The sequence below is a fragment of the Nicotiana attenuata genome, chromosome 6, assembly GCF_001879085.1.
Source record: "Nicotiana attenuata strain UT chromosome 6, NIATTr2, whole genome shotgun sequence".
In the NCBI taxonomy this organism is placed as follows: domain Eukaryota; kingdom Viridiplantae; phylum Streptophyta; class Magnoliopsida; order Solanales; family Solanaceae; genus Nicotiana; species Nicotiana attenuata.
The window spans coordinates 90,284,101-90,298,449 of record NC_031994.1 but is presented as its reverse complement, the minus strand read 5'-3'; the positions used below and the strand labels follow the sequence as shown (position 1 = coordinate 90,298,449).

The following is a 14,349-nucleotide window of genomic DNA, read 5'->3' as shown; positions in this document are numbered from 1 at the left end:
AGTTCTATTCATGAATTTCTAGGACCAATCTAATGAATATATAAAATGTGTCTTTACATAAAATATTATCGATCACTTAACGTGGTTAATTATTATATTTTTTTTAGCTCACTTTATACTTAACTATAGTAAACTATATGGTTTGCTATAAACACCAACGATTATATCCCTATAAACCCATGTGTCCATGGGCGAAGCCACCTTTAGAAAAGGGTGGTCGTCGAAAAATTACGAAAAATTACACTGTGTATATAAGTAAAATATTGATTTTAGAATACCCTTTCTCGGAATTTTTTTTCTACTTCTTTCAAGTTGAACACCCTTGAAAATATTTCTGGCTTCGCCACTACATGTGTCTATTGTTTACCTACAGAAATCAAGTCTATAACTCAAAAATGTGAACATTTGATTTTTAGTAAAAGTGAAACCATTTGCTACTACTGACATTTGTCTTCTTGTTTTAATAATTGCTAAAATAGTATAGTAAGCTTTATTTAACAGATAAGATTCTTAATTATGGGGTTGTGCACTTTTCTGGTACTTGACTTTTGGTTGCTCTCTCACTAGTAGTAGTATTTAATAACTTTGAAAAGTTCAGTTTGAAGTCCTTTTTTCAAGACTTGTTGTTTAGTCATTTTTATCACTGAGTTCTCATTTTCTTGTTTTATTTAATTCCTGCACTATTCTGTTGTTTTTTGCTTTTATTAGCTACCAAAAGTATTTGGTTTTTGTTAGCAGATAAATTTTCTTAAATAAAAGAAACCATTCTTGATTTCAACAAGACTCTGGTATTTGGTTAGCTCAATTGTCAGCATTTTATATTGAGTTAAATTGGTGGGGTTGGTGTTTTTCTCTTTTATTCAAGAAAGATTGAGTCTTTCTTGGAAAATTTTACATTTTTTTAGGTGGGGTTTAATTTTTCCATTTCTTTAGAATTCTTGATAAGGGATCATTGAAAAAGATGAAATCTTTAATCTTCTTCAAGTTGTTAAAAGTGCTGATTTTTTCTATGTTATTTGTGTGTGTTTTGAGTAAGGAGTGTACTAACACTTTTAATCAGTTATCATCTCACACTTTTAGATATGATTTATTGTCCTCAAATAATGAAACCTTGAAAAATGAGATTTTTAGCCATTATCATTTGAGTCCTACTGATGATTCAGCTTGGTCTAATTTACTTCCTAGAAAGATTTTAAGGGAGGAGGATGAATTTAATTGGATCATGATGTATAGAAAGATAAAGAATTCTGGTGAATTGAAAGAAATTGATGGTTTATTGAGTGAAGTTTCACTTCATGATGTGAGTTTAGAGCCTAATTCAGTGTATGGAGTTGCTCAACAAACTAATTTGGAGTATTTGTTGATGTTAGATGTTGATAGATTGGTTTGGAGTTTTAGGAAAACAGCTGGTCTTGAGACTGTTGGTGAGCCATATGGAGGTTGGGAGGCTCCAAATGGAGAGCTTCGCGGTCATTTTGTCGGTTAGTTATGTTTTATATCTTTTAGCATTTGACTTATTTTTATTTGTTGTAATAGATGATCTGAATTCCGCCTTTGTGAGCTTTTTCACATTGCCTATCCCAAGCCCGGATGAAGGAGCGAGGGTTGTAGTAGGTTGATAGTCAGCATAAAACTAGTCAATTTATGATGAAATCCTCACAATACTAAATGTGTCATTGGGACGTGCTCGCTTAGGAAAACTTTACATTATATATAATATTGGTGTGCGTTGATCATAAATGGAATGACATGATCAGTCAGGATTCATATATCCGACCCCAACTTGCTTGAGATTGAGGCATAGTAGTAGTAGTGGTTGTTGTGTTGTAATTGATGATGTGCATATTTACGCATGGGATTTTGTTTGTTCGCAGTACTTGTGATTTTCGTGTTGAATTAGAAGAAGAGTCGAAATATCTTTTCATGTAATTGAGATGGCCTCTTAGGACAGAATTTTCCAAACAATTTGATTTTACTGCCTACTGTTTAAAGCTGCATATCTGTGCTGTTGTATGCATTAAATACTTCAAGAATATGAGTTGTTATTGTGGCCGCTTTCTGTTGATCTCCTGAATGTATAATCTGTTATAATCTTTGTTACATGATTCAAGAATCAAACTCGATAGGTATCCTAATGTTACTTTGAGAAACAACTATTTGTTATGTTTCAGAATATGTACCTTTTTGATCATTTTTATACGAACTCGTATCATTTTGCTTCGTCAAGTTTATTTCTTATATCCAAGGTATATTATATTCTAACTGATATTGTTTTTGTAACTTTTAGGTCATTACCTTAGTGCCACGGCACAGATGTGGGCTAGCACCCACAACGACAGTCTTGAAGAGAAAATGTCGGCTATTGTTTCTGCACTATCTGCTTGCCAAGAAAAAATGGGTACAGGGTATCTTTCTGCCTTTCCATCGGAGCTATTTGACCGCTTTGAAGCTATAGAACCAGTTTGGGCTCCATATTATACGATTCACAAGGTGGATGTGCTTTTGGATTCGATTACTGTCGCTTATCTACATATTTTTTGCTCTTAAATGAGTGGTTTTACTCAAATTGGTCTTTTGACAGATATTGGCAGGTCTTTTGGATCAGTATACTTTAGCGGGCAATGATCAAGCTTTGAGAATGACTACGTGGATGGTTGATTACTTCTACAATCGGGTGCAAACTGTGATTTCGAAATACACCATTGAAAGGCATTGGGATTCATTAAATGAAGAAACTGGCGGCATGAATGATGTTCTTTATAGGCTGTACAGAGTAACGGTGCGTATAATTTGCCCAGTACACAGTCTAACCTTTCCTATCATAATAGTTTCAGTTCACTAATTTATTGTCAACAGATAAATCAAATACTTATTGAGTGCAGTGAACTTTGATAAAAATTGTGGTAGATTTCACCATTTAGAGGCTTGAATCTGCATTTTCTGCCTTTGCACTGTTATTTCGTGATTCCGACCAACATTCAACAACCACAACAACGACAACAACAACAAAAAACCCAGTGTATTACCACAAGTGGGGTCTTGGAAGGGTAGTTAGTACGCAGCCGTACCCCTACCTTATGCAGAGGCTATTTCTGTTAGACCCTCAGCTCATTTCGACCAACCTTCATTGTTATATATTGTACTTTAGTAAATCAGGTAAAAATTGCATAATTTCATATAAGCTATTTTGGCAAAATGCAGCTTTTCCGACCAGATATTCATATATTGTCGTTGTGTATTATCTGTCTTGTCTCTTACAACTATTATTTTTGATTAATCCTGTTTTTTGTCCTCCTATAAATGCTATTGCAGGGAGACTCAAAGCACTTATTGTTGGCTCACCTTTTTGACAAACCATGCTTTTTAGGGCGCTTAGCTATCAAGGTATAAATGCAGTTCTCTACAAATTCTCATCCATTGTAACAGACTAATTATCGACTGGTATCTGTTCTCGATTACTTTCTTTTGATCAACTAATTGGTGCCTTGACTTTAATTGGAGCACCTCATTGTCACAAGATATAGTACGAATCAAATTCGTTATTGGGAAAGTCATTTGACTTGTCTTGTCGTAAAAGTTCAAAATCAGTCATGCTTTTGTATGTTATAGTGGAGTATCAAACGTAAAGGTCAAAGTAGTACGTCTGGGTTTTAGTACAAACTGGGTTTTTGGCTGCTTGCCTTGAGATTTATACTTCTTTATGGCTTATGTAACTAAATCGCCGTAGTTGCTTATGTAACTATATATGGCTTTTAATCGGGTAATGTCTGTTTTCCTTTTGGTTTAGGCTGATTATATATGATCCATGATTACTATAGTTGCTTGTGTGACCAACATTAACTGTATTGCTTGATGTCTTTTTTGTTTTTCTTCCTTTAGGCTGATGATATATCAGGTTTTCATGCAAATACGCACATCCCAATTGTAATTGGATCTCAACTGCGTTATGAGATTACTGGTGATCCGCTTTACAAGGTAAACTATTTTGCTTTTGGTTACTCTCGGTTTAGGAGTTTTTGGTTATTGGGTACTAGACACTACAAATTTACAGCTCCCGGCTGGAAATTTACAATTGATTAACTGAGTTATTGATATAACAGCAAATGGAAGAAGAAAAGACAATGTTGCATCAGTAAACCACCTTGTCCTTGACCAATCGTTTTCTTCTCTCTTATTTCTCCTTAGCTCTCTGTCTAGTGTTGGATGTAGGATAAAGACAATATAATACAATGCGAGTATATTTTATTGTGTTTGTTAACTCTTATTTTTCGGCAGGAAATTGGGATGTTCTTCATGGATATCGTCAATTCTTCCCACAGCTATGCAACTGGAGGGACATCAGTCAATGAATTTTGGTAAATACAGTCTAAGAAATCTCATTGTTGATAAATCAGTTCTATTATTTGTTAATTAAGCATATTATGCACAAAGTTAATGCATAATGTGCTCCTTTCTTTTGCTCACTTCATTTAACATTCTTGGTTTCTCCCCTTCTCTTCTATACCAACCTGAGCAGGTCTGATCCAAAGCGGTTGGCGAGCACACTAAATACGGAGAATGAGGAATCCTGTACTACCTATAATATGCTGAAGGTGTGCGCATGAAGTTGTTTCATTTTCGCTCCTAGGCGAAGAGAGGATATAGTACCTTATGTGTTTATTCATGCATAAATGTGAAACTTTTGTAGGTTTCGCGCCACCTGTTCAGATGGACCAAAGAAATGGCATATGCTGATTATTACGAGCGCGCATTAACAAATGGCATACTCAGCATCCAAAGGGGAAGAGATCCTGGAGTGATGATCTATATGCTTCCGCTTCATCGTGGTGGTTCTAAGGCTCGGAGCTACCATGGATGGGGATCACCGTTTAATGATTTTTGGTGTTGCTATGGGACAGGTGTTGGAATCAATATCCTCTCCAATTTTTCACCCGCTTCTCTGGCAAAGAACACGTCTTCTTTAAGTTCTCAAAAACATCTCAAATTCCTTGCTAAAACTTCCTCTCGTTTTTGGTTTGCATCTCTTACAATGTGGCAGTACAAATTCTTCTTATATCTGCTACTTCACATGCTAATGTCAAATTTCGACACTCCAGTTTTACCTCGGAGATCTATAACTAATAAAACCAGGACACATATTTAATTTGTAGTTTTTCTTTTTGTCCTGTGTAGGAATTGAATCATTCTCCAAATTGGGAGATTCTATATTTTTTGAAGAGAAATCGAATCCTCCTGGCCTTTACATTATCCAGTATATATCTAGCTCTCTTGATTGGAAGTCGGGGCAAGTTTTGGTGAGTCAGAGTGTAGAGCCTGTTGTTTCGTGGGATAATCGCCTTCGAGTGACAATTACAGTCTCCTCAAAGGGGGTATGCGCTCTAATTTATTTTGTCCCTTTGATATCTTTCCATTAGTTGAGAACTTTATTTGGAAATAGTACCTCAGATTGACTCTCTTATTAGTTGCGAACTTTATTGCACTCGGTATAATATTGTGTTTTCTGCAAAGTTCCCATTAACCCTTTACCTTTATTGCACTCGGTATAATACCTTTGTTTCGTTCAGAGTGCATCGTCTACACTGAATCTGAGAATACCAAGTTGGACAGATTCAACTAGTGCAAAAGCATCACTGAACGGAGAGGATTTGTCTCTACCCCCACCAGGTCGGAACTTTATCATGTCAAGTTTTCACCTAGATTATGCCCTTTCTATAATTTTCTGACTTTTTAACGCAGGTAACTTCCTAACGTTAACCCGGAGTTGGGGCTCAGGTGACATAATCACCCTCGAGCTGCCCATGAGTCTTAGGACAGAAGCCATTAAAGGTAGTAAAATTAAGACGTTTCTTTGTCTTATCGATGATGTATGCTCTATTCACAAAAGCTAAGGGATCATGTAGTATAGCTGCTGATGAATTCTTGTATATGGTGCTTCAGATGACCGGCCAGAATATGCATCGATACAAGCAATTCTTTATGGTCCATACCTTCTTGCTGGCCATTCTAGCGGTGATTGGGACATCGAAACAAAGTCAGCCACTTCACTTTCAGATTTGATAACTCCAGTTCCAGCTGACTATAATTCTCATTTAATATCTCTCACACAAGAATCCGATAACGCAACATTCGCTCTGACAAGCACGAATCACTCGGTTCAAATGGAGATGTACCCTGAAGCCGGAACAGATTCTGCTGTCAGTGCTACCTTCAGACTCATCTCAGCTGACAAAGAATCTGTCAACCTTTCCGAACCACAAGATTTTGTCGGGAAACTAGTCATGTTAGAGCCCTTTGATTTCCCGGGAATGTTCATAACTCATCAAGGGCAGGAGCAAAGTCTCGATATCACACAGTCCTCAGATGGCGACGGTTCTTTGTTCCGTTTGGTTGCTGGATTGGACGATAAGGACGGGACAGTTTCGTTAGAATCTGATGCACAAAATGGTTGCTACATCTATAGTGGTGTGGACTACAAAGACATTTCAAGTGTCAAACTTAACTGCAATTCAGAGTCCTTAGATTCTGAATTCAAACAAGCAGCAAGTTTTAAGTTGGGAAATGGGATTACACAGTATCATCCTATTACTTTTGTGGCAAAAGGGGCTATGAGAAACTTTGTTTTAGCACCATTACTTAGCTTTAGAGATGAATCTTATACTGTGTATTTCAACATTCAATCATAGTTCTAGTAAAGGGAGGCTAGAGTTGTTTCATATAACAATAACACTAAGCTGTCAGTTTGGTTTACTGTTTTAACATATACAACCCCAGCATAAAATTTTGCATAAGTTGTTCAATGTTTGGTAGATATTACAAGAAAAAATAATCACCGCTTACGAGTAAATTTCATGAGTGGTCATTCAATTTTGTGTTCATTACTCAAAACTCATTTTTCTTTCTTTTGTTATACAAAAGTCATTTTACTATGCTCTAGTTATCACAATAATCACTTACAAATCTTTCACCTGAAAAGTCTATTATGCCGTTGACATAATAAATCCTCCCACTTATGTAATACCTTCTATATTATATGATATACAATATACTTTTACCTAGGTATTTTACTTATAATTGAAATAACTTAAAATTATTTTATTTATTATTTTTATAATATATTCGTACATTATATATTTTTTTAAAAGATATATAAGTAGAATTATTAAATTTGTCAGTAACATTACCGTGAACACCACATTCTTTGAAACTTTTAATTTGTTTTTATTATTTTAAATAAATATTAAAAATGAATATTTTTTATCATTTTTATATTTTAAATATGTTCATGTTTGAATATGATTAAACAAATTGAGTGCCATGGAAAAATTAAATTTATGGATATATTATAACAATAATAAATAAAATAATATAAGTTATTTTAATTATAAGTAAGATACCCAGGTAAATATATTATATAGAATATAATATAGAAGGTATTACATAAATAAGAGGATTTATAATGTCAAGGACATAATCGACTTTTCAAGTAAAAGTATTATAAAATATGGCCAATGTGACTTTTGTGATAAATAGAGCAAAGTAAAATAATTTTTATGTAACAAAAGAAAGAAACGTGACTTTTGGGTAATAAACACAAAGTTGAATGATTTTTACGTAACAAAACGAAGAAATGTGACTTTTGCGTAATGACACAAAGTTGAATGATGTTGAAGTATATAGTAGAGGATACTACTATAGACTGTTAATAGCTTAGGTAGTTAAAATCAGTTAGTTAGATAAGTTTGTTAGTAGGTGACAACTATCACCAGCTAAGTTAATAAAGGAGATAGTGGAGGTTAGTGAGTTGTAGATACTCATGTGTATATACGAATATTGTACACAGTCTATTTTTTTTCTAATAAATCAGAACGTGAGTTGATTCTCTGCAGAAGCTTATCTTCTTCTTCTTCTTCTTCTTCTTCTTCTTCTTCTTCTTCTTCTTCTTCTTCTTCTTCTTCTCCTCCTCTCGTTTCTACTTTCTTAATCAACTGTAGGTTCTAAAACACAACATGGTATCAGAGCGTATGGAGACGATCAATTTAAGCAGATCATTCTAAGTGATTTCTGGTTCTAGGTCTTCGTTTCGTACATGCAATTGCTTCGATTCACCTTGAGTTGTGAGTGAATCATCGTTGAGCAATTAGGCATTTGTTGTTCACTAGTCGAAGCTCTAGTTTCTGGTCATCAATGGCGGTCGGAACTGATGGTACTAGTACAGGCACAGGAGTTGAGGATATTTCTGCTAATGCGAGTCAATTTCGATCTGGTGCTTCAATTCCAGAAACAGATCCAACTCGTGTTGGTACTGCAGTCATAGATCAACATCATCCGTTATTTCTTCAACCTTCTGATACTCCAGGTAGCTCCTTAATCTCAATTAAGCTAACTGGATATGAAAACTATGCTTTATGGAGTAGTTCTATGCGTGTTAGTTTGCTAGGAAACTAGGTTTTGTAGATGGAAGGTATTCTAAGGAGAAATTTGATGTTTCTCTTCATGAATTGTGGGAGAAGTGTAATGCTATAATACTTTCGTGGATAATGAACTCTATAAGCACTGAATTGTTGAGTGGAATGGTATATACCACAAGTGCTCACAAAGTGTGGAGTGATCTCAGAGAAAGCTTTGAGAAGGTAAATGGCTCGAGAGTCCTGTACTTGCACAAGCAAATTGCCACCCTATCACAGGGCATTTCGTCAGTTACTTCTTATTTTGCAAAGCTAAAGGAACTGTGGGCTGAGTTTGATGCACTTATGCCTTGCCCTGGATGTGGATTTGAAGAATCTAAAAGGTATGTGGAACACTTTGAATATCAGAGAATGCTGCAGTTCTTAATGGGACTGAACGAGTCGTATGCACAGTCTAGTAATCAAATTCTGAATATGTCTCCTATTCCTTCCATAAACAAAGCCTACTCTATGATAATCTCAGAAGAAAGTAAAAGATCTCTAGCTAATCATACCACTAACAGCTTGTTTGGATGGTTGTTACCTATTGTATTGTATCGTATTGATATTTTAAATACAATATTTGTTTTGATTGTTACTTAAATTTTATCGTATCGTATCGTTAAATCCGTCGTTACGTAACGATGAAATGTGCCACTTTATGTAACGACTGATTTGGTGTGGTCGCGTCGTTACCTTGTCCTTTTCTCTCAATTTCACCCTTCATTATTATTAAATAATTTTATTTTATCATTTACCCTACCTTTTTTATACTGTATCATAATTTTTCTTTATAATATTGCAAACTTATTCATCATATTACTGGTGCGTGATAACATGAAATAACGGTAAAACGATACAATCCATCCAAACATTGTATTCATCAAACGATACAGTATAGTACAATACAATACGATACGATACATTATGAAACGATATAAAACAACCATCCAAACAAGCTGTAATGTATCTGAAGTTCATGAAGGAACTGCTCTATTCACCAACAAAGGTCATCCCAATCAAGCTCAATTCACTAACAAAACTGGTTCATATCCTCCTGGTCCTCTGAATTCTAATCCAGCTTTATTCAGTAATAAGGGAGTCTATACTCTAACAACAACTTTAAACAGAGAAAAAATCAGCTATACTGTGACTACTGTAATTTCAAAGGTCACACTAGGGAGACATGCTAAAAGCTCCATGGATATCCCTCAGATTTCAAGCCTAAGAAGAAATTCTCCTCAGCAAATTCAGTTTCATATGCTGGAGAAATCAGTTTTCTAACAATCCTACTGGAGGAACATATGGGACTCCAATCAACCTTGCAACAGCTTCTGGAAATTCATCAGTGTCTTCACAAGTGTCCAATTCTCCCAACAATCAAGCTGCTATAGGAGGAATTCCTCAGTTTACACAGGAGCAATACAATCAGACCATGCAAATGTTGGGAAAAGGGAATGAAAACAGTGGTTATGCCATGGCTGTAGGTATGGCACATAGTGTAACTGTTCCTACAGATAAACCTAAGTGGATAATTGATACTGGAGCTTCCAATCATATGGTACATAGACTTGACATGTTGTTTGACTTGAAACCTTTGGGAAATTCTAAATAAGGAAAAGTTTATCTACCCACATGAGATGTAGCTACAGTGAGACACATAGGTTCCACATATATATTTCCTGGTCACAAGATAACTAATGTGTTGCACATTCCTGAGTTCAGATACAATCTCTTACCTATCTCAAAAATTACAAAGGAGTTAAGGTGTGTAGCTATGTTCTATCCTGACTTTTGCATCTTTTAGGATCTCTTCAATGGACAGGTGAAGGGGATTGATAGAGAAGACAATGGACTGTATGTACTCACTTCTGAAAGTGTAATAAGGGAAATTAGTGGTGCATCTGCTACAGGAAGTTCAAGCTCAAATCCAAGGTCTCTCACTGTAAATACCACAGAGAATAACAAAATAAATATAGCCCTGTGGCATAAGAGATTAGGTCATGTACCTTTAGCTGTACTGAAGAGAGTAAGGGTTTTTCAATCTATGCATCTTGAGGATATTGAGAAGCATTACTGCTTTTCCTTTGGCTAAGCAAACAAGGCTACCATTTCCTGTAAGTACCTCAATTGCTCATTCAAATTTTGATTCCCTACCTATGATGGAAAAAGGTACTTCTTAACATTAGTTGATGATCACTCCAGATTCACCTGGATCTTTCTAGTACCTTCAAAAGTTGAGACAATTGTTGTTCTCAGGAACTTTTTCTTGATGGTACAAAAAATATTTATCCTTCAACTGTTAAGGTTCTAAGGACAGATAATGACTGTGAATTTTTTAATACTCAGATGACAGATTTGCTTCAATCACTAGGCATTATTCATCAAAGCTCATGTGTCTATACTCCACAGCAAAATGGAGTAGCTGAAAGAAGGCATAGACATATACTCAATGTAGCTCGAGCACTCAGGTTTAAGGCCTCAGTTCCTCTTAGGTTCTGGAGAGATTTTGCTAGATCAAGGGAGGGAATTGTCATGAATCAAAGGAAGTATGCTTTGGAATTGATTGCTGAGATGGGGCTTGGAGGAGCTAAACCTGCTAGTTCTCCTTTGGAGCCTAATCAGAAACTTATTTCTATTGATTATGATGCCTTCATCAACAATCAATCTACAACAGAAACTCAGCACACAGATGCAGAAAATGATAACTTGTTGATTGATGCTAGCCAATATCAAAGGCTAATAGGAAGGCTTCTATACCTAACCATGACAAGGATAGACATTGCTTTTGTTGTTCAAATACTCAGTCAGTTCATGCATAAACTCAAGCAATCTCATTGGGAAGCTGCACTAAGAGTGGTAAGGTACATAAAAAATGCACCTGGTATGGGGCAGCTGATGCCCTCTAAGGGATCTGGGAAACTTGAAGCCTTTTGTGACTCAGATTGGGGAGGCTGCTTACAGTCAAGGAAATCTGTTACAGGTTACTTAGTGAAGTTTGGAAGTGCCCTAGTCTTGTGGAAGTCAAAGAAGCAGGACATTGTGGCAAGAAGCTCTACAGAAGCAGAGTTCAGAAGCACGGCTTTAACAGTAGCCGAATTAACATGGCTGACAGGCCTATACAAGGAGCTAGGAGTCGAAGATCAATTGCCCATTGATCTACATTGTGACAGTAAAGCTGCTATTCAGATTGCAGCTAACCCCCATCTTTCATGAACGCACAAAACATATTGATATAGATTGTCATTTTGTTAGGGAGAAAATTGTTCAAGGAGCAGTGAAAACACAGCACATCTCTACAAAAGAGCAGCAGGTTGATCTTCTCACTAAAAGCCTAGGAAAGCCACAACATGACTATCTACTATCCAAGCTGGGGTTGAAGGATGTGTTTCAACCATCAGCTTGAGGGAGGGTGTTGAAGTATAGAGTAAAGGATACTGCTGTATCATCTTTTTAAGCCAAAAATTATCTTTTCTTAAATTTTTCTACATAAAAGCTTCCCGGATACGCGCCCGGACTGCGCATGCAAATACGAGGAGAAATAAAATAGGAGGTTTTTAAGGTACCGTCCGTAAAGTAACGGAAGTACGGAGTTCTTAAAACAAAAAATGACCCTTTGGGTCATACATTCTCCACCTCTAAAAACAACTGTTCGTCCTGAACGACATAGAAAAAGTACCTGAGTCGATGAAAAGATGGGGATAATCTGCTCCGCATATCAGACTCGGACTCCCAGGCTGTGCCTCAATAGGCTGACCTCTCACTACACACGAACCGAAGGGTAATCTTCGATCTCAACTGTCAAACCTCCGGTCTAGAATAGCTACCGGCTTCTCCTCGTAAGGTCAAATCCTTGTCCAACTGGACAGTTTAATGAAGTCTAACACGTGGGATGGATCGCCGTGATACTTCCGAAGCATGGACACATGGAACACTGGATGCACAGTTGATAAACCTGGCGGCAGCGCAAGTCTGTAAGCCACCTCTCCCACTCGATCAAGGATCTAAAAAGGCCCGATGAACCTAGGGCTTAGCTTGCCCTTCTTTCTAAATCTCATCACGCCCTTCATAGGTGACACTCGAAGCAACACTCGCTCTCCGACCAGAGGGAGTTCAAAGATGAAGGCAGAGAATGGAGTACATTCCACTAAAATCCCTGGAATCCCATGGAAGCGCATCCTCATTAGCTTACCGGTTTGGGCTATTGTCGTTAACAATTTTACCTTTCATTATGCTCTTTATGTGCTCGTGAACTGGCTTCCGACATACTTTGAATTGGGTCTCCAGCTCAGCCTTCAAGAAATGGGTTCTTCTAAAATGATGCCATACTTTAACATGTTTATATTTTCAAATATTGGTGGGGTGATTGCGGATCACCTTGTCACCAAGAAAATCCTGTCTATTACTAAAACCAGAAAAGTTTTGAACACAGTGGGTTTCATGGTTGCTTATGTTGCATTGATGGCTCTTCCATTGTTCAGAACATCTGGCGGCGCTTTGTTTTGTTCCTCTGTTACATTATGATAGTAAAGCTGCTATTCAGATTGCAGCTAACCCCCATCTTTCATGAATGCACAAAACATATTGATATAGATTGTCATTTTGTTAGGGAGAAAATTGTTCAAGGAGCAGTGAAAACACAGCACATCTCTACAAAAGAGCAGCAGGTTGATCTTCTCACTAAAAGCCTAGGAAAGCCACAACATGACTATCTACTATCCAAGCTGGGGTTGAAGGATGTGTTTCAACTATCAGCTTGAGGGAGGGTGTTGAAGTATAGAGTAAAGGATACTGCTGTATCATCTTTTTAAGCCAAAAATTATCTTTTCTTAAATTTTTCACATAAAAGCTTCCCGGATACACGCCCGGACTGCGCATGCAAATCGAGGAGAAATAAATGGAGGTTTTTAAGGCCTCGAAATACGGAATCGGATTCTAAAACAAAAAATGACCCTTTGGGTCATCACATTCTCCACCTCTAAAACAACCGTTCGTCCTTGAACGGACATAGAAAAGTACCTGAGTCGGTGAAAAGATGGGGATATCTGCACCGCATATCAGAATCGGACTCCTAGGTAGCTGCCTCAACAGGCTGACCTCTCCACTACACACGAACCGAAGGGTAACTCTTCGATCTCAACTGTCAAACCTGCCGGTCTAGAATAGCTACCGGCTTCTCCTCGTAGGTCAAATCCTTGTCCAACTGGACAGTGTAATGAAGTCTAACACGTGGGATGGATCGCCGTGATACTTCCGAAGCATGGACACATGGAACACTGGATGCACAGCTGATAAACCTGGCGGCAGCGCAAGTCTGTAAGCCACCTCTCCCACTCGATCAAAGATCTCAAAAGGCCCGATGAACCTAGGGCTTAGCTTGCCCTTTTTTCCAAATCTCATCACGCCCTTCATGGGTGACACTCGAAGCAACACTCGCTCTCCGACCAGAGGGAGTTCAAAGATGAAGGCAGAGAATGGAGTAAATTCCACTAAAATCCCTGGAATCCCATGGAAGTGCATCCTCATTAGCTTACCGGTTTAGGCTATTGTCGTTAACAATTTTACCTTTCATTATGCTCTTTATGTGCTCATGAACTGGCTTCCGACATACTTTGAATTGGGTCTCCAGCTCAGCCTTCAAGAAATGGGTTCTTCTAAAATGATGCCATACTTTAACATGTTTATATTTTCAAATATTGGTGGGGTGATTGCGGATCACCTTGTCATCAAGAAAATCCTGTCTATTACTAAAACCAGAAAAGTTTTGGACACAGTGGGTTTCATGGTTGCTTCTGTTGCATTGATGGCTCTTCCATTGTTCAGAACATCTGGCGGCGCTTTGTTTTGTTCCTCTGTTACATTGTGACAGTAAAGCTGCTATTCAGATTGCAGCTAACCCCCATCT

The 14,349-nt window shown here is 37.3% G+C and overlaps 1 protein-coding gene across 1 annotated transcript; it reads left to right on the top strand.

The window, feature by feature from the left end:
* LOC109227436 lies at nt 568-6,788 on the top strand. The gene is made up of 12 exons (XM_019392603.1): nt 568-1,481; nt 2,288-2,490; nt 2,582-2,779; nt 3,313-3,384; nt 3,880-3,975; nt 4,276-4,355; nt 4,517-4,592; nt 4,688-4,898; nt 5,173-5,369; nt 5,565-5,664; nt 5,737-5,826; nt 5,938-6,788. The coding sequence occupies exons 1-12, from the start codon at nt 962-964 to the stop codon at nt 6,681-6,683; spliced, it is 2,589 nt and encodes an 862-aa protein (XP_019248148.1). The 5' UTR covers nt 568-961; the 3' UTR covers nt 6,684-6,788.